A 26720-nucleotide genomic window follows, 5' to 3' on the forward strand; every position below is an offset into this window, starting at 1 on the left:
CCAGGGAGAGGCAGGGTTTGGGCCCAGGGTTTGGGCAGGGAGGGGAGAGTAAGTTGGGTGGGATATCCATTCATGCTCCGTTCTTCGTTTCCAGGAGTCTTCAGGCCTTTGCCAAGGGTCATAACCTTAGTAGGCCAGGAGAGCAGCTTGGGGCGAAGGGGTCTGAGAACTTCCTTGTCAGAAACATATCCCAACCAGGAGCAAGGGCATGAACTACAGTGAGGCGCTAACCGGAGCCCCACCCATCACCAAGGTGCCTAAGGAGCTGCTGGAAGAAATGCTTTGGTTTTTCCGAGTAGAGGATGGTAAGTGGTGGGGATGGGTGGTAGGGGTGCGCTCTCCTGGCTGAGGTCCCCTCCTCCGTGGCAGGCTGCACATTTCCTCCAGGGCAAGAACTGGGGCCGAGGGTCTCACTCCCCAGAGGGGCCTGGCTAAACTGCACTCTTCTTTCCTCGGGGCTGGTCACTCATTTACTCGTCCATCCTGTCATTCACAAATATTTATTTTTTCCTTCTGTGCCCCAGGGACTGTTCTCAGCATGGGGGTTACAGAAGTGAAAACACACAAAATCTCTGCCCTCACAGAGCATTCCTTCTAGTGAAAGAGATAAACCAACAAATGACTAAAATGCATAGCGTGCTGGTGAAATAAGTAATAAGGAGAAAATTTAAGCCAAGAAAGGAACAGGAAGTGTGCAGCCAGGGAATGTAACGTGGTCAAGGAAGGCCTCTCTCAGAAGCTGATGTTGGAATAAAGGGTTGCAGGAGGTGACAGAATTAGCCATGCAGATTATGTGGGGAAGTGCATTCCTGGTAGAGGGAACAGTAGATGCAAAAGCTCTGAAGCTAGATGCTACCTCATCTGGGTACAGTATGGACAGATCCTGATTATCCAAGCTCAGATTAGCTACTTTATGTGTTATCTGCAGGCAGCTTGTCAAATCTAATTTAACTGCCACCCTTTCTTCCCTCCCTCCCTCTCTTCTTTCCTCCCTCCCTCACCTCCTTCTTCCCTTCCTCTTTCCCTTGTACTGCACTCGGCCAGCCCCGAGCAAAACTCTGAAGATGGTGAAGTTTATCTTCACTACACACCTCCTTTCCCCACTTATTATGATCCCACTGCAGTGCTGTCTCTCCCAGGTAGATGAGAACGTCTTTGGAGCAAAGATCTCTTCTCCCCCGTCCCCTACTTTGGACCAGGAGTTCCCTGGCTCATCTTCAGCTTGTTAGTCTCTCTCTACAATATGTGGCCCACAGCAGGGGGAAGCTGATGCTGTGAGTTGGTCTGTTAAGGGCCTGAGGGGCACCCGGCCTGTCCTCAAGGCTCCATCCTGTGTGTCCCTCCACAGCAACTCCTTGGAATAGTTCCATGTTTGCCCTGGCAGCCTTGGTGGTCATCGTAAGCTCCATCCTCTTGGGAAGGAACATCCAGGCAAACAGGTGAGGAGCTGGTCTAGGGGTGGTCTCTGGAGGGTGGAGAAATCTAAAGAGGGGTCATCTAGAGACCTTGGCTGTCCACCCTTTGGGTCAGCAAAATGCAGCCTGCTGGGTTTTGTTTGTTTGAGAACCCAAAGCTGCAGAAAAACTAGCAGCTGTCCCCAGTGACCATTCCCTGGCCAGCAAGCAGGGCGGGGGCTGGTGTGTCTCAGAAATCAGGATCACTGGCTCTGGAGTCATGCAGGCTGGGTTCAGATTCCAGTTCTGCCACTCACTAGCTGGGCAAGACACTCAGTACATCCAGGCTGGATTCTCCTTCTATAAATGGCAACTGTGATGGATTCTTTCCTCCTAGGATTGTGGGGAGTGCTCAGTGGGGGCTTTTGCAGAATTAGGGATGTAGTTACATGGGAAAACCCTGTGCTACTCCAAGGCCAAATGCAGGGCATGGATAGAGACCTGAGATCACTTGGGGCTCCTGGGTAATTCTGACATTTTTATAACAACAATACTCCTTAACCCTGGATGAACAAACAAATCACCTGTGGAAGAATGTTAAACACAGAAATCTGTGCCTCACCTTAGAGATTCTGATGCAGAGGGTCTGCGGGGAACCTGGGCACTGGCATTTTGTTAAACTCTCTGGATGAGTCCACGACTAACTTTTGAAAGCTCCTTGAGGGTGGGAACTACATTTGACTCAACTTTGCTTCCCCAAGCAACTGGTGCAGTGTCAGATTCTGGAAGGTATTCAACGAATACTTGGTTCACTCATTCCCATTCATTCATTCAATAATTACTATATCCTAGTAACTAGCAGTAACTTTTAAATAGTAATACTGAGAATCCCTCCTCAGATCTGTATCATGGTTTGCACTTTTGAAGGCACCTTCACATTCTCTCACTTGATCAAACCAGCCCTGTAGGATGGGGCTGGCACAAGTTACTTATTCCCACTGTACAGAATAAGGTCACTGAGGATCCATGGAAGAGTTGGCCTACCCTCCAAGCTCTTCTTCCTATGCTATATTTTATGTCATCTATGAATCCTCCTCATAGTTCTGCTGTAAAGCCAGAAAGAAATAACTCAGTCCCCTGCGTTCACATCAGTAACTAGTCATTATGAACTGCTACAGCTCAGTCATCATTCATTCCACAGAATAAGCCAAGCACTGCTCTGTTTCAGGTTCTGTGCCGAGAATGGGGACCACAGGGCTGGGCAAGATAGATTCGGCCCTGGTCTTATGGAGCTGACAGTTTGGCGGGGAGGCAACTGTGGTTGAGAATGACAGGTGATGACTGTGAGATATATAGAGGTGGGATCTAGGGCCTTGAGGGCAAAAAAAGAGACGGAGGCTGGGCTGACCAAGGGACAGCACGCCCCAAGCTCAAGGGAGGAGCAGGAGGGCCCAGGGGGCTGTAGTGTGGACCGTGGGGGAGCAAGGAAAGGGAGGTCAAGAGGCAGCAGGGCCCAGAGGGTACACACCCTGGGGACTTCCTAAATTTTCAGTTCTAGCTCATGGGCACTCGGGAGCCAGAGAAGAACTTTGTACAGGGACATGAAAGGTTTATGTTTTAGCAAGATCAGTCTGCTAGAAGGACCCAGAGGGGTAATGCCTCTGAGAAGGTGACTTTTCCTCTCTCAGCCTGTCAGGAAGCATCCACCTCGGCAAAGTCACCTCAGAGACAAGGCAGCTGTCCTCAGGAGCAGCAGACAGTGAGATGTTCCCCTATGACCCAAACAGATTGTCTGGGCAGTCAGCTCAAACTCTGGCGGGGTCTCTCCACTATTGCTAGGAGATCTAGGGGTGGGGACTTGGAGTAGAACCACCTCGGAGGGAAGATGTTTGGGTAAGTTACTGGTAGGAAGGCTGGATCTTGGATGCCAGGTTCCAGAAGTGGGCAGTGGGGAGCCAGTGAAGGTATTTGAGTTGAGGACTCTGGAATCAGGGCTGGTGTCTGCAGGCTGGTTTGGAGACTTAAGCGCCTAGAGGCAGAAGGATTAGGTGGGAATTTCCTGCTAGTCTGCCTAGGGATGGAGCAGAGTGAGGGTGGGGATGGGGTCATAAGGACTACACTAAGAAGGATGAAAGTGGAGCTTGGTGAAAAGAACACAGGACTGGGAGTCAGGAGAGACATGCATGACCCCGGCACATGCTCCTCAGGCCCCTCTGAGCCGCACTATGTCACTTGCAAGAGGAGCAACAGTGGCTGAGCTCACAGACGGCCCTGTGGGCTGGTAAGATGAGGCACGGAGGCGTCCAAGATGCTTCTCTGCCCAAAGCCTATCAAACCGTCTCAGCTTTTTCCCCAGACTGTTTCCAGAACTGTGTCCTGGATTTACCCCCTCAAACTTGCTAACCCACTTGGGAGCCCCAACCACTGCTCCAACCACTTGGCACCCCCACACAGGGAACCCCCCATTCAATAGTGTTTTCTCTCCTCCCAGAAATCAAAAGAAGCTGCCACCGGAAAAGCAAACTCCAGAAGTCCTGTACTTGGCTGAGGGCGGAAACAAAGATGACAATAACCTGACCATCCTAACAGAGACTTTGCTCTCTGAAAAGCCAACTTTGGCCCAGGGAGAAATGGAGGCAAAATACAGGGATGTGCCGCTGGTCCGTCTTCCAGACCCACAAGAATCTGAAAGCTAGTCAGGGTGCAGGGCAGTGCCCCCGGAGAGTTAGCAGACAGAGTGAGTGAACTGCAATCAAACTAAAACCCTGTTTTGAAAAAAACGAACAAAATCTTTTTATTAAAATGCTTCTGGATGTGGGCAGTTGGAATTGCATAGTTTGTTCAAATGGCGGTGGGCCACACATAAGTGGCTTGGAGTGAAAGTGTGAAATCCAGAGCCAGCCTGTGGGTCAGGAAGCCTGGTCAGACTCCTCACGTGATCTTGGAGTTCCCAGCTTCCCTCTGACCTCGACTTCTCCATCTGTAGAATGTGACTGAAGCCTGGGCTGGAGCTCCTGTTTTCAATCCAAGCTCCTGGAAGGGCTGAGTAAGGAAGGGGCAGGGTTCTGGGCTCAGAATTCCTTTCCCTTCCCTTCCCTCCGTCTGATCCACCAGGGAAGCCCTGGACAGAGGAGCCTGGTGGGCTACAGTCCATACAGTCACACAGAGTTGGGCACAATTGAAGTGACTTAGCATGTATACACTCCCTTCCCTCCACCGCAGCTCTCTCCTTTACCTGCTGATCTGCCAAGGGTCCATGAAAGACTTCCTTTGGGCCAGGGGTCCTGCGGTAAACAGAGCTAGAAAACTGTGAAACCCCCTGCCTCTGAGGCCTTTCTTTTACTAACCATGGGATCCCAAAGGAGTGTCTTGATCCCGTATGTGAGCCACCATGTTGCAGTACAAGCTGGGGTGGCAACCCCAAATAATTTATGCAAAATTTATGAACCCAAAATGCTGTAGGTTCTATCTTACAAAAGGGGACTTTGAACACACAGACCCGTTGCCAAAGGTCCTAGTTCCTGCCATCCCAGACTAGAGACAGAATACGCAGAACACTGTTTCTCCTTACTGGATGCCTGGTACACCCAGTGTGGGCTCCCTGGAGTCCTGGGTGATTGTCATCGGAGAGGACAACTTTGTCCTGCAATTTTGATCAGTCACCTTGAGAAGGCTGAGGGTCCACAGGTCCTGAGGGTCTGTGGACAGAGCCCTTGATTTAAGGTTGGAAAATACAGGCGCCCTGCCTGCCAGTGAAACATTCGGGAGGCTCCTGCATTGGCCGGCCTGCAGCGCTTTCCCTCCACCTTCGCTGAGTGGCAAAGCACTGGAAATAGCCCTTTCCCAGACACCTTTGCTTCTCACAGGCTTAGTAGGATTTCCCAACTAGATTTTACTTGAATAAACTGTGGGGTTTGTGGCCTGGGGGTTCTGCGAGGTCAGAAGACAAGGGGAGGGTCAGGCTCCAGCCCTCCCAAACCTGCCCCTGCCCTGCCCTGCCCATCCACCAGGAGGTGCAGGGACTTCAGGGTGGGCTGCTCTCAAGCCTCATGAAGGCCTCATGAAGCTGTCCACCCAGAGCCGTCCCCTAGGGGCCACATCAGGCCTGGCTCCTCACATAGCTGGAGCAGGAAAGGGGGTGACAGCACCGTGATGGATGTTGCCATTTTCTTCCATTTCTGGCTGACCCCAGGTCTCCACGTTGTTACAGTATGTTTCCTTCAGGGTGAGGGATACAGTGGTTACCATGGAAACTAAGGCCTGGAGGGAACAGGAGCAGCATTCCTGTCTGTCCCTACGGCTCCTACAATGGTCTGGGTGTCAGGGACACTGCCTGGCGCTGGAGGAGGGGTCCGCTGTCTGCCGGACGGTGAGGGCTACTATTCCATCAGAAGGAAAGCTGGTGGTGAGAAGCTAGCCCCTGCCCAGCAGACCGCCCAGTGCCAAGCTTGGGATCCTGAGCAGGGGTCCTCAGAAGATCTTGAAGCCCTTCAATAGCGTCAGGGTGGGTGCCTTGCGCTTGCTCTGAGCCCGGGATGACTTCACAGTGACCAGCTTGGCCTGTGCCACAGCAGGCATCTCCTTCAGGCTGGTGGTAGAAAGTGTGTTGAAGGTGCAGCTGGCCAGCCCGTGGCGGGCCGTGAGTGGGGCCTGGTGATGCACAGCTCTCTCCTCCGAGATGAAGAGAGGCCTGGCCAGGGAGTTCTTCTCCAGCTCCCGCCGCGCCTCCCGTACTGCCTCATGGAAGACGTGCTGCACATGCTCAAAGTCCAGGCAGGCAGAGACCTCGAAAAACAGGCACCCGAACCTGCCCGCCAAGGCGGCGCCCTCTGCCTGGGTGACCTGCCTGGAAAGGAAGCAGGGGGAGTCAGGGTCAGGAGCATCCGAGTCAGGCAGGCCCGGCCCTACTCCCAGCTCCTCACTTACCAGCTTCATGACCTGGAGCCATCTTCATCTCTCTGAGGCTCAGTTTTACTCATCAGTAAAATGGGAGAATAACAGCTGCCTCTCAGGGTTGTTAAGAAGATTAAGAGAGATGATTTGTGTCAAGGGCCAAGCACAGGGCCTGCTCAGTGAATGGCATCTGATATCACCTAAGCCAGAATGTCAGAACGAGGCTAAGGGGAAAGGAGAAGCTGGCCCAAAGATTCTACCTGTGGCCAGAGGAAGATGGCTGCTCTCAGCCCCACGTCTCCTCAGCTCATTTCCTTGGTCAGGAAATGAGCCGCCCTTAGCCCTGGCATGTGGATTAAGCTCTGGAGAGAGGTGGTGGTTTGGTCAGAAGGATGTGAGACCACGGTGTCTACAGAGGCCTGGTGGGCTATGATCATGACTCAGGACTCCAGTGGTCAGCAGAGCTCTAAGGGCTCATGGGAACTTTTGTCTGCCTGCCCAGAGACAGCAAGGGTGACAACACAAGAGAGGGAGCAGCACCTATTCCCACTTTATCCTGTAACACCTCCCATGATGGTGGGATCACATATTTGTAACCACCTATCATGACAGTGGGATCAAGTATTTGCAACCACCTCTCATGAACTGTATAAAAGGTCAAAAAATTATGATACCACAAGATGAGTCCCTCAGGTCTGAAAGTGCCCAATATGCTACTGGGGAAGAGTGAAAAAGAATTACCAATATCCCCAGAATGAATGAAGCGACTGGGACAAAGCAGATATGACACTCAGCTGTGGATGTGTCTGGTGATGAAAGTAAAATCCGATGCTGCAAAGAACAGTATTGTATAGGAAACTGGAATGTCAGTTAGGTCCATGAATCATGGAAAATTGGACATGGTCAAGCAGGAGATGGTAAGAGTAAACATTTACATCCTAGGAATCAGCGAACTAAAATGGATGGGAATGGACGAATTTAATTCAGATGACCATTGTATCTACTACTGTTGGCAAGAATCCCATAGAAGAAATGGAGTAGCCCTCTTAATCAACAAAAGAGTCTGGGTGCAACCTCAAAAATGACAGAATGATCTCAGTTTATTTCAAGGCAAGCCATTCAACATCACAATAATCCAAGTCTATGCCCCTACCACCGATGCCAAAGAAGCTGAAGTTGATCATTTCTATGAAGACCTCCTCGAACTAACACCTAAAAAAGATGTTCTATTCATCATCAGGGATTGGAATGCAAATCTAGGTAGTCAAGATTTACCTGGAGTTAACAGGCAAGTGTGGCCTTGGAGAACAAAATGAAGCAGGGCAAAGGCTAACTGAATTCTGCCAAAAGAATGCATCAGTCATAGCAAATACTTTTTCAACAACACAAGAGATGACTTTACACATGGACATCACCAAATGGTCAATACCAAAATCAAATCGATTACATTCTTTGTAGCCAAAGATGGAGAAGCTATATACAGTCAGCAAAAAAACAAGACCTGGAGCTAACTGTGGCTCAGATCACCAGCTTCTTATAACAAAATGCAGGCTTAAACTAAAGAAAACTTGGAAAAACGCTAGGCCAGCCAGATATGACTTAAATCAAATCCTATATGAATTCACAGTAGGGTAACAAATAGATTCAAGGGGCTAGATCTAGATAACAGTGTGCCTGAAGAACTATGGACAGAGGTCCGTAATACTGTACAGGAGGCAGTGAACAAAACCATCCCAAAGAAAAAGAAAAGCAAGAAGCCAAAGTGATTGTCTGAGGAGGCTTCAGGAATAGCAGAAGAATGAAGAGAACTGAAAAGCAAGGGAGAGAGGTGCATCCAATTAAACTCAGAGTTTCAAAGAATGCCCAGAAGAGACAAGAAGGCCTTCTTCAATGAACAGTGTTTAACAACAGAAGAAAACAACAAAAGGAGAAAGACTAGAGATCTCTTCAGGAAAACTGGAAACATCAAGGGAGTTTGTCCACCCAAAGAATCAAGATAGAAGAGAGAAACATCAACAACCTCAGATATGCCGATGATATCACTCTAATGGCAGAAAGCAAAGAGGAAATAAAGAGCCTCTTGATGAGGGTGAAGGAGGACAGTGAAAGAGCCGGCTTAAGATTAATATTATAAAAACTAAGATCATGGCATCTGGCCCCATTCAGTTCAGTTCAGTTCAGTTCAGTCGCTCAGTCGTGTCCGACTCTCCGCGACCCCATGAATCACAGCACGCCAGGCCTCCCTGTCCATCACCAACTCCCGCAGTTCACTCAAACTCATGTCCACAGAGTCGGTGATGCCATCCAGCCATCTCATTCTCTGTCATCCCCGTCTCCTCCCGCCCCCAATCCCTCCCAGCATCAGAGTCTTTTCCAGTGAGTCAACTCGTCGCATGAGGTGGCCAAAGTATTGCAGTTTCAGCTTTAGCATCAGTCCTTCCAATGAACACCCAGGATTGATCTCCTTTAGAATGGACTGGTTGGACCTCCGTGCAGTCCAAGGGACTCTCAAGAGTCTTCAGCACCACAGTTCAAAAGCATCAATTCTTCGGCAATCAGCTTTCTTCACAGTCCAACTCTCACATCCATACATGACAACGGGAAAAACCATAGCCTTGACTAGACGGACCTTTGTTGGCAAAGTAATGTCTCTGCTTTTTAATATACTATCTAAGGTTGGTCATATTACTGCATGGCAAATAGAAGGGGAAAAGGTAGTGACAGATTTCCTCTTCTTGGGCTCCAAAATCACTGCGGACGGTGACTGCAGCAATGAAATCAGAAGACGACTGTTTCTTGGCAGGAAAGCGATGACAAACCCAGGTAGTATGTTGAAAAGCAGAGACGTTATTCTGCCAACAAAGGTCCATATAGGTCCTTTATCAAGGCTATGGTCTTCCCAGTGGTCACATATAGTTGTGAGAGCTGGACCATAAAGAAAGAACACCAAAGAACTGATGCCTTCGAACTGTGGGGCTGGAGAAGACTCCTGAAAGTCTCATGGACAGCAAGGAGATCAAACCAGTCAATCTTACTCCCTTAATCCTTTAAGATCAACCCTGAATATTCACTGGAAGGACTGATGCTGAAGCTCCAGTATTTTGGTCATTTGTTGTGAACAGACAACTCATTGGAAAAGTCTCTGATGATAGGAAAGAATGAGGGCAGGACGAGAAGAAGGTTTCAGAGGATGAGATGGCTAGACGGCATCACCAATGCAAAGAACATGAACTTGGCAAACTCCAGGAGATGGTGAGGGACAGGGAGGCCTGGCGTGTTGCAGTTCATGGGGGTCTCAAAGAGTCAGACACGACTGGATGACTGAACAACTCATGATGGTGGAATCAAGTATTTGTAACCACCTCTCATGACAGTGGGATCAAGTATTTGTAACTTTCAGGAAGGTCCTGAAAGCATGGACATCAGGTGAGAGAAAAATACTGGCCCTTTGGTAGACCAGATGTCCAGAAGAGATGACGTGGTGGCAGGCTCTGAGGGCTGGAGACCAAGGTTTCAATGGCTGAATCCCACTGCTGAACGGCCTCACCCACCATCCATGAGGACAATGGCACAGCCTGTGAGGTTAGAGGAGACCCCCGGGCGAGTATGGAGGGAAAAGATTTCTGATCCAAGGGTAGGAGCAGGTTAGCCCATCAGACAGGGAGAGTGTCTAGGACAAAAAGGTCAGGGCACAGCACAGAATCCATTCCCCACCCAAGGTTGGTGTCCTGTCAGTTCACAGTTTCCTGAGGAGCTCCTTTTGAAAGAATACTTGGTATTACATGCATTTGTGATGAACCTGAACCTGAAACTTTGTCATTGTGGGGCTTGAATAATGAGCTTTCAGAAACAAGAACCCCATGTGTGCATGCACGTGTGTGAATGGCTGACCCAGCATGTAACATTACTACCCTTTTTGCTTATTTTGGCATAGCCTAGCAAAAATGGTATCAGTGGTTCGGGAACCACTGCCCTAACCCACATTTTACCCTTCAGCTGCAAGACAATCATGGGAGACACTGGCCACTGCTCAGCAAAGTTAGATTGACTGTGCCTGTCAAATCCTGACCTACCAACCTCGGGACTCAACCAAAGAAGGAAATGGGGATAAATCATCATGACTACTTCTTAGGGAACTGATGCTGCTTTGCTCTTTGCTCCCAAACCACTTTCAGACAATCCCTTGGGCAAATATTGGGACCAAAATAGTGGCCTAGTTTTTTCCTTCATATTTAAAACTGGTTTATTCTCAATTCAGTCTTCTGATTCCTCCTCTAGGCTCTGGGGACTCTGACTCCACAAAGACTACCTTTTAAGTTCACACAACTTCCCTCACTTCCTGAGACAGAATTTGTCTGGGTGTGAGGGCATGTCTGCCTTTGAAGGCTCCTACTGTGAATCTCCTTCATGAGACCACACCTCTTTTCCCCACTGCCCATCAGCCCTGGTCTATATCAAATGTCCCCTCCTTTCTAACACCAGTCAATGGGCCTTTGGAATCTGGGAAGCAGGGGCAACTGACCTTGAGGAGGGAGGGGTGGGAGGAAGGCTGCCCTACCTCCCAGGTAGACCAGCCACAAGGGATGGACGTCCGTGCTGGAGAGGGCAGTGGGGTCACTCATCGGGTGAAGGTGTCATAGTCTCAAACACCTCAGGGGCTAGGCAGGCAACTTGAATGTTTGGGGAGGGGTAAGCCATGGGGACTGTGAGGCCTGTGGTCAGCTACAGGGAGCATACCCCGCCCTAAAGCATTCCAGTTCCAGGTGTTTTAAAACACTGTGCCGGCCAAACAAAATATGACTGCAGTACTCAGTGGTCATCTGCCCCCCGGCCCAGTCTGGCCTTTGATTAAAGTCCAGCCCTTTATAAGAGACTCCTGCCCTCGGCACAGCCAACGGTGGGAGTGAGCCTGAGGACCTCACTTGGGGGAGGCAAGAGCTAGCTGAACCAGAGCTGACTGGCCCGACTCAGGCTGCCTGTCAGAGCCTCTCTCTCTAGAACTGGAATTGGGCCCTGGATGACCAGCCAACTGCAGGGAGTGGAAACAGAAGGTCATATAGTCTCAGGCAAGAAAGGGTGAAGCCAAGAGAGACCTCAGAGCTCCAGGAAGATGGAAGGAGTGACCTCTCTTCCGACCTTCAGGGTCCAGTCCCTGTGCAGCCTGGATGCCTTTCCCTTCCTGCCCGGCACTGCCTGGAAGACCTGCCCACCCTATACTCTTACAACACGCCCCCTCCCTTCCACCTACATCAGAGGGGATCACTCTTCTTAGCAGCCAAATAATCCCCGAAGATGACACCGTCTGGATGAAGAAAGCAAGCTCTGGGCTGTGGGATGAAGTGTGTGCTCACCTGTACTGGGCCATGTCCAGCTTGTTGCCCAGCAGCAGAGCCGGGAAGCTGCGCTGTGTCTCCTTTGCGTGCAAAGCGAGCAGCTCCAGGTAGCTGCTGCTGCCCTCGAAGCTCTGGCGGCTGTCAACACTGTATACCACCAGGAAGGCGTGGGCCCAGTTCAGGTAGCGCTCACAGTTCCTGGGGGTGTCCTGGGACAAAACAGGCAGCCTCAGTCAGGGGGTAAAGGACTTCACCTGAGCTGCCTCTCCCCACCTCCCTGCTCCCCGGGTCTTTGTACTTTGTTCCCCAGCAGGGCCCTTTTCAAAGGGGCACTTGAGTGTGGATTTGGCTTGATGTGAAAGGAGACATTGTCTCTGAGCCTCACTCCCACCACCCAACCACAGACTGGGAGCCCTTGGCCTCTGGGGCATAGAGCCAAGACTCTGGCATGGCCCCTACTGAGACCTGGCTGTGCCTGGGCACTGCTGATTTGGGGTCAGGTCATGGTGCCCCTTTGGCTTCTGAGAAGAACTGGCATCGGGCCTTGGTAGGGGGTGGTGAGAACATAGGAAGCTGTATGTACTGGGCGGGGAGTGGGAGTTGGGGTCAGAGGGGCATCTGTAAACACGTGTGCACCTGTGAACACAGGCATCAAACCCGGAGCACAGGATCTCAGAGCTGACACCAGGAATCATCAGTTCTCCCCAGGCCCTGTCCTATCCTCTCATCTGGGCAAATCAATGGATTCAGGCCTAGAGAGGTCAGCACCTCAGTCAGGGACACACAACAGATTGGAGCTGAAAAGGTTTACAGATTCCCATCCAAGGTCCCCACTCTGGAAGCAGGACTCCTCCAGGGGCTGCACGGATTCTCAGCTCCTCAGGGGTAATGGGGGGGTAATGTTACCAGGTCTGCAGTGTCCATGACCCTCAGGTGGACAGGCTGGTGGTCCACGGTCTCCTCGGAGCTGTAGGTGTCCTCTGTAACACAGACGGTCAGCCCAGTCAGAGGCAGGCTGGCCACTCCAAGGTGGGCTGGGTCTGACTCCCAGCTTGCCTTTCTGCTTATACCCTGTGCACCCCTGGGGGCTGACTCTGGGGCTGGCTGAGCTGGGACCATGGGAGAGGACCTTGGCTCTCACCCATAAAGAGGACACGGGCAGAACCTCCCACCAAGGAGATGCTGCTGCACCTGTCAGGGCTCAGAGCATCAGAGGTCACTCAAAGAACATGCCACAGATGGGACTGTGTGCTGGGTCCACCCACCATGCCTGCAGAAGGAGGTGTGCAGCTCCTGGGCCCAGTGAGCAGCAGAGGCCTCAGGAACTACACTGCTAGCCCCTTCCTCCTGATCCCCAAGCTTCTCCCCCCTATTCTCCAAGCACAGCACCTCGCCCACAGGAAGCCCCTCAAGGAGAGTCAGGACAATCCTCTCGCACTCAGTAGGAAAAGGGACATGAAAGGAGAAACACACAACGTGATTGAGGCTGGCGAGTCAGATCTTGTTTAGAAGTTCCAAGGAAGTTTTACACATAATCTTTGTCAAAATAAATGCAGAGGAATCTAGTAGAGTTGAAAGTTTTAGGTTGGAAAAATGGAAATCAAACCCAATGTCAGCTACTTTTAAGCTGTATGGCTTGGCCAAGTCTTTTCAACATTTTGAGGCTCTGTTTTCTAATTTTAAAATAAGGATAACATGGGACTTCCCTGGTGGTCCAGTGGCTAGGGGGCCTGGGTTTGACCCTTGGTCAGGAAACTAGATCCCACATGCCGCATCTAACACCTGGCTCAGCCAAATATAAAAATTTAAAAATAAATAGGGATAACATGATAACACTGGCTAACAGCTTTCAAATTTTTACTCTGTGTCAGGCACTGTGCTAAAGGCTTGTCCCTGCACCATCTCAAAGGGCTGTGGGAGGACTGGATGGGCCCCTAGGCACGAACCTGGCCCTCCACAAATGCCTGGGAAAGGACACTGGGGACATGGTGCTTCAAAGTTTCCAGGGCAGGTTCACATTCCTAGGTGATTTTTTTTTAACTTTTTATTTTGAAATAATTTTAGACTCATGTAGAAGTTGCAAAACAGTACATAGAGTTCCTGTGCACCCTATCCCCCACCTCTCTCCTCCCAGTGTTAGCACCTTACATAACCACAGGACAAGGATCAAAACTAGGAAACTGACTTTGGTACCACACTATGAACTGAACCACTGATCTTATTTGGATTTCAAATTAGTTTTTATATTTTTTTTTCAAAGTTCTCATGACCTCAAACCTGAGAAAGAGTCAAGTGGCCAGGCCTGCAAAGAGGACCTCACTATCACAGGCAATTGCTCTCCCTACCCCCAAACTTCCCCTGTGCCACTGGCCCACATGTGGGGTGCACTTGGCCCTCACCTTTCCCTGGGGGAGCCCTGGGCCCCCAGATGACCCCAAAGAAGAACCCTCTGGGCAGAACTGGGGTCCTCTCTGCCTTGCTGGCAGAATACACTGTGAGAATAGTCCCCCCCCAACTCTGGCGGAATTCACAAACACTTCTCTCTGAGGGTCACTGGCAGACAAGCTGGGCCTGGACACACGCCAGGTCCACTAGCAGCCAGCAGAAATCGCAGACAGCTCCCATCCCCAAGCCTGCTGTGGGGACTTGGATAAATAGCCGCTCTTATTCAAAGACAAAAAAAAAATCTAATGGAAAATATGCCCCAAATGTTTAACTATATTTGGTGCAAGAAGAGTGGATGCCTACGTCTCGTTCAGATTTGTCTTTATTTTCCTGCCAGAGTTGTCTGATGTGTGCCTTTTAGATGCTTCCCAAGTCCTGGGCTCAAGGAGGCACCGGTGCTGTGCCCAGCCTGGGGGGAAATATTAGCCCAGGTTTGGTCTACTGTAGCCCCGTACAACACGGTAGCCTTTTGAGATTCTTGATAGCTCTGCTGAAGAGAGATGACAAGGAGGCGAGACCCAGAGGAGAGAACTCGGTCCTGAACTCAGGGCTCCACGGTGAGACACTCTCATGCCCTCAGTTCAGTGGAGCCGCCAGTCCTCCAGCTCTGACTAGGCAGAGAAGAAGCGCCCCGTCCAGCCACAACTGTGGAACATACATGGGCGAGCGAAGAAGGCTCAGAGGTCATGAGATCATCTTACCCAGCTCCCTCGCTCCCTTGCAAGTAAGGTGACTCCAGGGGTTGGGGGTGGGGTAGGGGCTCCTTTTCAAGATGTAGTCACATCCTGCCTTCCTGTCACAAATTCCCTGCCCTCAGGACATTCTGGAATCCTTTAATAAATAGGGACTTCATAACTCCTGGGGTTCCCCAGGTGGCACTAGTGGTGAAGAACCTGCCTGCCACTGCAGGAGAAATAAGACACATAAGCGACGCGGCTTCAATCCCTGAGTCAGGAAGATTCCCCTGGGGAAGGAAATGGCAACCCACTCCAGTGTTCTTGCTGGAGAATCCCATGGACAGAGAAGCCTGATGAGCTACAGTCCAAGGGGTCACACAGAGTCTGACATGACTGAAGTGACTGAGCACACAGCACAACTCCCAGTTCTAAATGAAATTCTGAGGACTTTAATGCAGAGAGAAGTTTCTTTCCCCAAAGTGTTTTTCTCTCATTTACGCTAATAATTTTTAAAGCACCACCAAAGGAGCTCTTGTCAGAGTATGCATAGGATGATGCTTTCGAAATGGTACCTGTATCCTTGTTGGAGCAGGTTGGGGGGAAGAGAGCTAAGAAGCTGTCATTCTGCCCTAGGCAAATCAGCTAAGATTCCCCCAGTCCCTCTGTGAGAAGAGGGTGTTCTCCTGGAGACCCTGCTCCCTTCCTGGAGTGCTCAGCACAGGCACACAGGCATGAATCTCTTGGCTCCAGTAGCTCCCAACCCATAATAAGGCACAATTCACACACAGAGCACTGGTCTATCTTCCAGATGGGGAAACTGAGGCTCAGAGATCCCACAGGCTTCTGACTTCAGGCCCTCAATAGCACACCACTCATGCATGCTGTCGTGTCTGACTCTTTTTGACCCCAGGGACTGTAGCCCACCAAGTTCCTCTGACCGTGAGGATTCTCTAGGCAAGGATACTGGAGTGAGCTGCCATGTCCTCCTCCAGGGGAACTTCCCAACCCAGGAATTGAACCCATATCTCTGGCATCTCCTGCATTTCAGGCAGGTTCTTTACCTACTGAGCTACCTGGGAAGTCCTCAATAGCATAAGGCTACACTTAATCGAGGAAAACTGGAGTGTTGTCTTATCTTCCTTCACACCTGAAGTTCTCCATGATCTTAGGCAAAACACTGAGCCCTCTCTGCCTCAGTTTCTTTACCTGTAAAATGGGGATAATAATAGGAGGTCTGGACTTCTCTGATGGCTCAAATGGTAAAGAATCTGCCTGCAACGTGGAGGACCTAGTTTGATTCCTGGGTCAGGAAGATCCCCCAGAGAAGGGAATGACAACCCACTCCAGTATTCTTGCCTGAAGAATCCCACAGACAGAGGAGCCTGGCAGGCTACAGTCCAAGGGGGTCACAAAGAGTCAGACACGACTGAGCGACTAACACACACTAATAGGAGGTCTTCTTTAAAGGGTAATCCTAAAACCCAATTTCAAATCCCATGTTTAATATCATCTATGTTGTGCCTACACTGCACTCCAAGCTGGAAACAAGAATGAACAACACAGGTCTCCACCCCAAGAGGCCTCTTTGGGCTCAAGCTCTTAGAAGGTATTTGAAAAGATGAGAGGGTGGTTTTACGTCTGCACACGGCTAACTCTCCCGTAGACACGCAGACCTTTCTGCACAGAAGAGGTTCTGGTCAGAGAGTCCCCACCGTTGCTGGAACCAGCCATGGGATAGTGGCTGGAATGTTCAGACAGTGGACAGGCTCCCCAAGGAGCAGCACTGGCCTCCCACAATGGCTGACAGGAGAGCGTCCAGCCGTCTCTCCAGCTCAGAAGCTCTGAGGGTGGGGTGAGAGGACCAAAGGCTGAGGTGACTAACCACTGAGCAGCCGCCACCCCCTCAGCCATCTGACTTCACATTCCTCCACTCGCTCAGAACTCCAAAATTGCTCAATCAGGAAGTTCAAGCGACCACTGTAATAGGCGCCCCTGGTGGGACCCTGCCTGAAGTGTATGAATTGGGGGACAGGAAGGAGAGAGACTGGAGGTGGGTTGTCAAATAAAATACAAGATGACCAGTTAAATTTGAATTTCAGACAAACAGCTAACAGTTATAAGTATGCCCCATACTTATATTGAGGCAGGCAGAATCTGTCTTCTGAGGCACTGTCCTTGGGCATCTCCATTTTTCCTTCCCAGACACCCCTGCTGTGTGACTTTTCTCCCTCCCCACTCCCCTCAGTGACCAACTTCAAGTCTGGCCTCTCCCAACACCACCCCCCGCCACCCACAACTGCATCCTATGTCGCACCCCGGAGGTCACTGACCTCTGCTAATCAATGGGATCCCCTCAGACTTACTGATGACCTTGGCCCAGAAAGTTCCTTGGGTCTACTTCCTCCACTGCAGCAGAGGGGTGTGTCAAAGCGCAGGTGGTCACCCCAAACTCTGAAGAATAAATCTTCTTGGGGACTGTTAGCGAGTTGCCTGCCCTGCACTCCTGACTTAGCCAGGGACCCCTTTTGCTTTCTCTGTTTGACACCCGGGGGTTTTCTGTAAGACCTCCTTGGAAGAGATTATGCTAATTAAGGAATAAATTCTAAAAGCCATTGGACCAAATAGCCATGACGCCCCCTTCCTGGTCTGACACTGGGATTCAATATCCCAGCCTGGACTGAGGGGCTGATGGACACCTAGGGGCTAAAGAGCTCTTTTCTCTTGGTGTCACAGGGGCATTCCATCAGAGGCCTGCTGTGGGTGGTGCTTCACTGTGGAGGTTTCAATGGGTGGGACACCGAGGGTCCTCCCAGAGCCTTGGATTTCCTCAGAAGGCCTTCGGGGGTCCCACAAAAGTTCATTCAATTCTCATGAATGGGGAAAATAATCTAAGACTGCAGTCCCCATTTCCAAAAAGCAGAAAGCTTCCAGATACCCCATTTTTCTCAGAGGAAAGTTGACCATAAAGAAATGCTATAAATGTGAGCTTTAAATTACGTTTATACTAATAAAATTCTGTATTTATTTAGATATTGGGGTTCCATCAAGCAGTTATTTGAGGAAAGCATTCTGCTGCTAAAATTAATTTTCAGAAACACTGATTTGATTTACTTGGGAGAATCTCAGCCACCACAGATGGGAAGCCATCTGAGAAGGAAGAAGGAAGAAGAAAATATGCATTTAGTGTCTCCTATGGGTCAAGCCCTAGGCTAGACCTTTTACATATGTTATTTCTTCAATCCTCACAGTAATTCTCTTAGATAGCTATTTTTATGCCCATTTTACAGATAAGGAAACAAAAGTTCAGAGAGGTTAGGTGACTGCTTCAAAGGTGCACAGCCAGTAAGTGACAGAGCCAGGATTTAAACTCAGTTCTGACTGACACCAGGGCATCCCTTTTCCCAATATACCGTGAGAGAGCTACCAAACAAGACTAGTTTTCTTGTGTGGTTAAAGAACTGGTTTAGAACCCACCATCACTAGGGAATTTTCCAAATGTCTTGTCCAGCTTTTCTGGAAAAGCACACTGAATGACGATCTGGAAGAATAACACTTAATGGATGTGGATGTTCTGCAATTTTTTTTTTTCAAGCCTCATCATACCTAATATTTTAGGGCAAATCAACTTCTCTCAGTTCTCTTAATTGGGCTAACCCTCAAACTATCTGGGGTGTGCTGTGGAAGGGTACATTTCTGGAAACTAAAATATTTTGCCCATGGCCTGGGTTATGCTGATGGCTCCTCCCCTTGGCCCCCAGATGCGTGGCTCTGGTCAGGCCTGGACCTACCACAGTGTATGTGGGTGTGCAGGGGAGAGGGCAGTGGGACACAGCCAGAGGAACAGGGAGGAGTGAGTGGGTCCTTACCCAAGTTGGGGTCATATTCGCTGATAAACCTCCTGGTCAGAAACTTCACGGTCAGGGCTGCAAGAAGTAGAAAGAAGCTGGCTTAGTATCCCCATTGCATCTGGCTGCCAGACGCTGGAGGCTGCTCCTCTCGGTTTAGAGAAGACTTTTCTAGGTGCTGTAACCCCTTTGCTCTCTGGGGGAATGTGGCTGGGGAGCTGGTTTGAGAGGCTCAGATGAAACCAGAAATATGGGGAACATGTCCTTCCCAGTTGCATTTTTTTTGCGGGGGGAGGCAGCAAGAAAAGAAATGAGAGGTAAGTCTAAGGGGTGTTTGTGTTTATGAAGACCCTGATTAAGGGGTCTAGACCCAGGCAACCAGTTACCATAGGGGCAGCCTAGTGAGACTGAAACTGAAGAGAGACATCCCCTTCAGAGATGAGGCACAGAGATTCTGAAGCATAGGGGCATTTATCCCAGCCTTGGCTACAAGCCAAAGAGAGAGTACAAGTTGAGTTGATCAGTGGGTAATCTCTGGGAGGGGTATGAAACCTCGGAGTCCCAAGTAAACACATTTTAGTCCTTAGTCCTCAAGTCTTGCCTCTAAGGCCTCCATACTCATCATGCAAGTCTCACAGAACATAAAACCAGGGAAGCTGTCTTGGTGGAATGCATTCACAAGACAGATTTTGTTCAGAACTTTAGCCACGTAAAGCCAAGCCCACTACTATACTGGACTCTTAAAAAGAAGCACAATATTTTTGTTTTGTTTTGTTTTTTGAAGCACAATATTTTAAAGAAAATCCTTAAAATTCTATCCCAGGATTCCTAACAGTGTCAGTTTGCAAACTAATTATCCAGGGAACACATATTTTAACATTTAAATTCCTTCATTCATGTAGTCACTGTCTAATGTACCAGTGACAGAGCTGCGGATAACAGTTTGATTTTCTAAGGGACGAGGGGAAGTCTTTTTTGTAAGACAGCATGATTCAGAATCCCCCCTCTGAGTCAGGGCGCTGGCTTCAAAACTGGAAAGGAGGCCCCTGGTGACTCTCAAAGAAGGAAACTCATAGCGGAGTCCATGATGGCCATTCACTAATGGCTGTAACTGGAAAACAGCCAGTGGAGGAGACCCCTTGGCCCTCCCACCTTCAGCTGCCTGGGACTGAGAGTGGCAAAGAGGACGGTGAACCCTTTTTCTGGATCTTTGTCTACGGTGACACCTCCACCACCTGAGCTCCAGCTGGGTGATAGCTACCAGAAGTGATGAAGGCTGTTCAGTGGTGCTAGAAATGGCCTGAGTAGAAATCCAAGAGCTTTGTTCGTTCATCAAGGCTCAGTTCAAGGCACCTGAGATTACGGTCCAATGTGTTTCCAGAAAGTCAAGAGAAGGGTCTGGCTTGAAACAAATACATTTGAAAAGAATTCACACTTTGTTCCAGAGTTCCAGGGAACTGCGGTGGGGAGCGGGGAGTGGCCACTCTCCCTCTGGGAAATCCCCAGTCAATGCCTTTTATCGCCTCCCTTCAGGGCCCCTTCACCCCTGGCCGAAATCTAGAAGCACAAGGCTGCGACAACGCTAACAGGGGCACGGGGCTGGGAATCAGTGCCTCACGGGTCCTTCGGGGCCAGTCACCAGGGCTGTCTGCTGGCCCGGAAGAGGAGATGGGGGTGGCACAGGGCACGGAGGAGACCAGCAGGGGAGCGGAGACGCAGAGAGGAGACAGCTGGGATCACAGGCGAGGAGGACGCGGTCAGTGGGGAGACACAGAGGGGCAGACAGGCCAGGAACCCAGGACAGCTGAGACACGGAGGAGCTGAAAACAAAGCAGAGGGAGAGCCACGCAACAGAGAAACTGAGGCAAAGAAGAAAATCAGGGAGTCTCAGCCAGCCCACCTGGGCGCAGAAAGCCCCGCACGGCAGTGGGAAAGCCTGCCTGCACACCCCGAGCTCCCGCTTCTCTCCGCCGCTCCCCGCGCCTCCCGTCCCCGCCGAACCCCTTCCCTTCCGCCCGCACCCCACTCACCGGACTTGCCCGCCCCGCGGCGCCCGAGGATGGCCAAGTTGACCTCGAGGGGCGCGCTGTGCGGCCCGCCGCCCGCGCGGGGCTTCCCGAACACCGAGGCCATGGCGCCGCTGCGGAGAGAGACGCGCGTCCCGCCTCGGGGCCCCGAGCAGCGCGCCCGCCCGTCGGGGCCTCGGGAGCGAGTGGCGGGCCCCCTGGCGCTCGCGGGCCGGCGGCGCCGCGTCCGCTTCCCGGGCCCGGCGCCCGGCGGGGAGGGGGGGCCGGGGCGGGGCCGCCCCGGGCGCCGCCGCCTCCTTGTAAGGGCCGAGGAGACCCCCGCGGGGCACTGCCCCGCTCCCCGCCCGCCCGCCCGCCCCGCGGCTGCGCTGGGCCTCGAAGGTCAAGCGCCGTCACCGCCCCCCAAGACCCGACGGGAAAGGGCAAGGACCGGAGAGAGGGAGGAAAGGGGTAGAGGGACTGGGGGAAGGATGTCTCCAGCCTGGTCTGAATCTCCAGCCAGTCACCTCCCATCAGCGAGAAGATCCACCCCTCCCTTTGTCTTACCCGTCGGGCCCGCCTCCTCCTTCGGGAAGCCTGCCGGCTTCAACTCCAAGCCATGTGCTTTCTCTGGATCGAAAGCCCCTCAGCCTTGGCGCTCAACTTCCCCAACCACATTACCCTCCCCTCCGATGTGGGAACTGCAGAACCCATAAAGGACCCTGGCTTCTGGGAAGGGGGCGAGGGAAGATCTCCTTACTAAGATTTCATGGCCAACCTGGGCCCAGCCTCAAGAAACCTAACCCAACCGGGATTAGGCTTTTCTCCCTGATGGGAGCTTATGAGTGGCCTAGCATGCAAAAGGGGCATTTATTTGTTCTAAAACCTAGCACTCCCTCTTGCCTATGATTCTGGGACTGATGGATGAACCTAGCAGGGATCACCTGTCATTGCCCTTGAAACCCAGGGAAAAATCTGGACCTGCTAGAGAAAGGGCAAAGGACCATCATGAGGAATCTGGACATTTAGGATCTAGTACCATATCTTAAATGGGTGACATTAGGCAAGTCATCTCACTTCCTTGGGCTTTGGTGACCCATCTACGGGCTTCTCCAGTAGCTTAGTGGTAAAGAATCTGCCCGCAATGCCGGAGTCTCAGGAGACGCAGGTTAGATCCCCGGGTTGGGAAGATTCCCTGGAGGAGTGCATGGCAACCCACTCTAGTAGTCTTGCCTGGAGAATCTCAAGGACAGAAGACCCTGGTGGGCTACAGTCCATAGGGTTGCAGAGTCAGACACAACCTTAGTGACTCACACTCTCTCTCTCTCACACACACACTCCCATCTATAATGCTAAAGGAAGGGGGAGATGAATCCAAAATTCCATGAGTGGTTCAGGCCCAATGGAGAATGACAAAAATCAACCCTGGGTTCCAGGTCTAAGTACTTTCTAGAACCCTGTGGATTCTCTCTTTTGAAATACACCCCAGACCAGAGTGGGGAAAGATGTGGGCGTCTCAAGAGACTTCTCACTGCAACACAACCCCCTCCAACCCCAACCCCCCTATCCTGCCACAGCTAATCTATTCACCTATGCACAAAAGAAACCAGGAAAGTCCAGGTCAGCAGATGGAGGGACTGGAGTCAGAGCCTGATGGTAATAACTTCTTCTCAACCAAGAGAGAAAATTATTTTCCAGGACAGGACATGAATAGTGACTCAGCCTAATTGTTTCTGGGAGATCATGGTAAAGCAGCTGTGTTATTAAGACTCTAAGGTGTTGGGAGGAATTTGTTTAGATTACACCCACAGACCAGAATCGCTCATACAGCTAATGGCCTTTGAGTTGTAGAATGAGAAAAAGTGGGAGGCAAGTTCTGGCCACATCCCTGGGCTGGCCCGAGTCCTGGGAGGACAGACTTGTTCTGGGTGGGGCTATGCGGAGACTCGGTCTCACAGATGGACTACTGGAGGGAGGGCAAGCTGTGGACTCCCAGAGGCACAACAGGGAATAAACTTGGGCTCTGCTACTTATCTACTTATGTGATTTGGGGAGAGTTACTTTTCTTATCTTTAAGACTCAGACCAACTAGTAGATGGGAGCTTCAAGGTGGCAGGTTCCAGCTCAGTGATTTTGAGAACTCTAACCACCTGAGCTGTCCATAGTTAGAAGAGACTACTGTCTTTGGAGGAAATGAACCTCCTGACACTAAAGGCAATCATGGGGGTGAGATTTCAAGGTGTTATAAGGCAGGGGTCCCCAACCTCTGGGATCTAATGCCTGATGATCTGAGGTGGAGCTGATGTAATCGTAATAGAAATAAACTGCACAATAAATGTAGTACACTTGAATCATCCTGAAACCATCCCCACCCCTGGGTCTGTGGAAAAAAAAACTGTCTTCCACAAAACCAGTCCCTGGTGCCAAAAATATTGGGGACTGCTGTTGTAAGAATATACCACAATCATTTGCAAGATGGGATGAGATGATTCTTAATCCCCTTCTAGTTCAGAGATTATATGAATTGGTTGCCAGCTGGTTGCTCAGGCCCTCAGCTATGACTGCTAAGTGCTCAAAGTCTGCACCTCCTATGAGGTTTAGGAGGAAAACAGTTGCCTACCTCACAGCTACAACCACTCCCATTCTCCATCCTCAGCCTCTTCATCTGTGGGCTGCTTGTCGAGCACCCGGAAGTGCCCACTTGGACCAGAAAGGCCCTTGGAATCATCATTTACTGTCAAACCATGGAATAAGCTGGGCCTCGGTTCATCATCTTTTTTTTTTTTTTTAAGAATATGACTATCTGCATGTTTTTTCTCACACATCACTATTTTCTCAAACACTATCAGCAGTTCCAAAATCTATCCAAAAATACAGTCAAGGGACTTCCCTAGTGGTCCAGTGGTTAAGATTCTGCACTTGCACTGATGGAGACACACGTTCGATCCCTGATTGAGGAACTAGAGTGTGATATCTCATGGCCAAAACAAAACAACCAAATAAAACAATCAAAATACAGTCAAGTAATTATGGAAATTTGACACAGGAAATATGAAGTACTGGATCAGATCTATCAGGTTGAAATATAAAAATTTCAACATTTTCCACCTATGTCACTCCCTGGAGGGTAGAATTTATTGAATAGGAATATTCACTATTTGTATATGCAAATACCATCACCAAATTATTAACCTATCTTGGGGATTTTGTAAAAATCTATGAACAATGTTGAACTTAAAGGACTGTGAGTTAAAGGATTTGATATACACGTGTTTAGAATTCCTATCAATGAGAAATTATCATTGATTTTTCAGATGGCCTTCTTGGTCTATTTTTCAAATACCCCAAACTCATTCAGAGTTCCCAGAGCTGCAATATAATTAAATATCTATTAGACTAAGCCAATAATTATTTGCAATACATCTGCTTTTATCCATCTGTTCCTTATTATCATCCTAAGAGATGGTTATCACACCCATTTCACAGTGGAAGAATTACAGAGACACCTCATCTTTAAAATAGGGATAATATTAAGTATTAGATGAGATAATATGAGAATGTTCCTCCCAGAGCTTCGCCCATAGCCCCAAACAGCAAATGATAGTTTCCTGAACTCACCCAGACACAAATAGCTCACACTTCCTACCCAACTACCAAGAAGTCATAACTGTTTAATGACCAGAAGTTTGGGCACTTTAGGTCAAAAGAGAGGTGATTCTACTACAAGTATCCCACCCCTCCTCATCACCACCTCCCCACCTTTGAGGCTCTTATAAGGGGCCCTCAGGCACTCAAAATGCAGAGGATGTGGCTCCTCGCCCAGCAATGGGCTCGATAGATGCTCAGTAGATGTCTCCAGAGTGCACGAGTCCCATCTAGACGGGTCTGGACAGGTAGGACTAAGTCTTGCCCTTGCCACCCACCTCACCCCTAGAAGCCATTCCACATATAAAGCTAACATTTTTGGCTCCCTTTGAGATATCACTGCATTCCCTGGAGGCACAATATGATAACCTCTTCTGTGATTTTTCAATTATAAAGTCAGATGTGAAAACTGAACAAAAACAAGCTCCACTTTACAAAGAACCGAGGCCTGGACAACTTGGGTAGCTTTTGCTACCCAGCAGGAATCCTGACTCCTAGTACAGTGTTCTTCTTCAGGTACAGGCAAGCACATCACTACCCTGTGTGCAGAAACATCACTATGGGTGGCAAAGGCCAGGAGTCACTCATCAGGCAGGAAGGCCATGAGGTCACAATCGGAAATGACTTCAGTCTCATACGGTTCAACCCCTTCATTTATAATGGATCAAAGGGAATTACCCAGCACAGGAGGAGCTGAGCCCAGTCCTCCACCAGACAGCAGGATCTCCTGGGTCAGGGGTTGTGTCTCCTCCGCCAGACTGGGGGCTCCTCCTCAGGTTAGGGGCCAGTCACTGCAGAGAAAGAGATAAACAAGGCAGGGTGCGCTCTGGAAAAGCTCAAGAGTCTGACACAGAGCCCCATTCCTTGCTCCCACCCCCAACCTCACAAAGTAGAGAGGGAGGTTGGTGTGGGGTCGCACAGGGCCTGGGAATTCCGTGGGCTGTCCACAGCCATGACAGTTCCTTGTCCTCTCCAAGTCCCAGAGGGACATTTGTCTGGGTGGAGGAAACTCTCACCAGCTGCAGAAAACACCCCACTGGGGCCTTGGGCGCAGAGCCAGAGTGCAGATCCTGGATCTAGTCTCAGAATCAAGACCCCCCACCTTGGGTGACCTGCTCCTCACTTCCGTTCCTGGTTGTAAGGGTGGGAGTTGGGTGTGTGCGCTAGTGCCCAACTCACTGAACCAGGGCTGGACTTGTAGAAAAACGAGGCTTGGGGGCAAACTTCAGCCTGGAGGGGCTTGTGCTCTCAGGAGAGGTGCAAGCAGGGGTTCTGCCTGTCTGCCACCGTTAGTAGGTGCCAGGAATCAGCCATTTGGGGAGGGAACTGTAGTCCCCTGGGGGTCAGCCCCTTTGTTTGAGCCTGGCAGGAGGCAGCAGTTACCCTTCCCAAAGACAAGGCTAGTGCAGGTGAGGACAGGCAATTGGGCTGGGGCCTGGAGTCAAGCGGGGGTTCAATCCCTCCCACATCTTCAATCATAACCAAGGAAAGGCCCATTCCATCTCTAGGCCTCCCTTTCCTCATCCATGAAATGGGAACATTCTTCCTGTCCTTGAGGCCACCAGCAAGGTCAGAGTCAGGCCTGGGCACTGCAGAGCCCACTTTCCTTCAAAAGGGGGACTGTCATGCCTATAGCCAACATCTAGCCTCAGGGAAGGAGAAAAGCTGACAAAGGGCCTGGTATAGTACCCATGGGGACTCTGGCCCATGCTTTCCATCTCCTCCTCCTCTTCCGGTCAGGTCTCTGGGGCAGAGAGTCTTGGCTATTTCTGGCTGCTGCCTCCTCCAGGCTTCAGGCTTCCCAGGCTCACACAAGTGGTCCCCACACCCCAGCCCTGCTTTGATGGGGTGAACTGGGCTGAGAGTTCCCTGGCAAGAAAGGCACACTCGTGTTGGATCTACAGATTGACACGTGAGGATCTATGCATGCGTGTGTCTTGGGGGGAGGGAAGTTCCCCAGCTCCCCTCCCTTATCACTGTGAGCCACTGAGCCACTCCATCCTCCTGAAGACTTGCAGCTGAAAATCTCCTGAGGGGAAGATACACCCTACACAGGGCTAGGCCTCAGTTAACCCACTTGTAGCACAAAGTAGCAGAGAAGTTAACCACTAAGCTCCCTCCAACTGACATTTTAGAACCCAGAGTCTTAGCTGGTAACCCAGGAAAGTTCCAGGCAAGATGGATAGCAGGAGGCCTGAGGCTCTCTGCTACCAGCTACACAACCCTGGGCAATTCCCTTTCTGAGATTTCCCTGGTGGCTCAGGTGGCAAAGAATCTGCCTGCAATGCAGGAGACCCGAGTTGGATCCTAGGGTCAGGAAGATCCCTTTCAGAAGGAAATGACAACCCACTCCAGTAATCTTGCCTGGAGAATTCCATGAACAGAGGAGCTTGGTGGGCTATAGTCCAGGCTGTTGCAAAGGGTCGAACACCACTCAGCAACTGACACTTTCACTTTCACACTGTAAATGAAGGGGTTGAAT

The 26720-nt window shown here is 50.5% G+C and overlaps 2 protein-coding genes across 2 annotated transcripts; one reads left to right on the forward strand and one right to left on the reverse strand.

The window, feature by feature from the left end:
• Positions 1-208: 208 nt before the first annotated feature.
• SLC51B (SLC51 subunit beta) lies at positions 209-4090 on the forward strand. Its single transcript, XM_055436667.2, has 3 exons — positions 209-305; positions 1349-1439; positions 3886-4090. The coding sequence occupies exons 1-3, from the start codon at positions 209-211 to the stop codon at positions 4088-4090; spliced, it is 393 nt and encodes a 130-aa protein (XP_055292642.2).
• A 75-nt stretch (positions 4091-4165) lies between these two features.
• Positions 4166-21023, reverse strand: RASL12 (RAS like family 12). The gene is made up of 5 exons (XM_055436666.2): positions 20618-21023; positions 18609-18665; positions 12527-12600; positions 11639-11829; positions 4166-6240 (listed from the first exon to the last, which is right to left on the reverse strand). The coding sequence occupies exons 1-5, from the start codon at positions 20718-20720 to the stop codon at positions 5865-5867; spliced, it is 801 nt and encodes a 266-aa protein (XP_055292641.1). The 5' UTR covers positions 20721-21023; the 3' UTR covers positions 4166-5864.
• Positions 21024-26720: the final 5697 nt, after the last annotated feature.

This window comes from Moschus berezovskii, chromosome 9 (assembly GCF_049115385.1).
Source record: "Moschus berezovskii isolate FMDL1 chromosome 9, NW_MosBer_1.0, whole genome shotgun sequence".
Lineage (NCBI taxonomy): Eukaryota > Metazoa > Chordata > Mammalia > Artiodactyla > Moschidae > Moschus > Moschus berezovskii.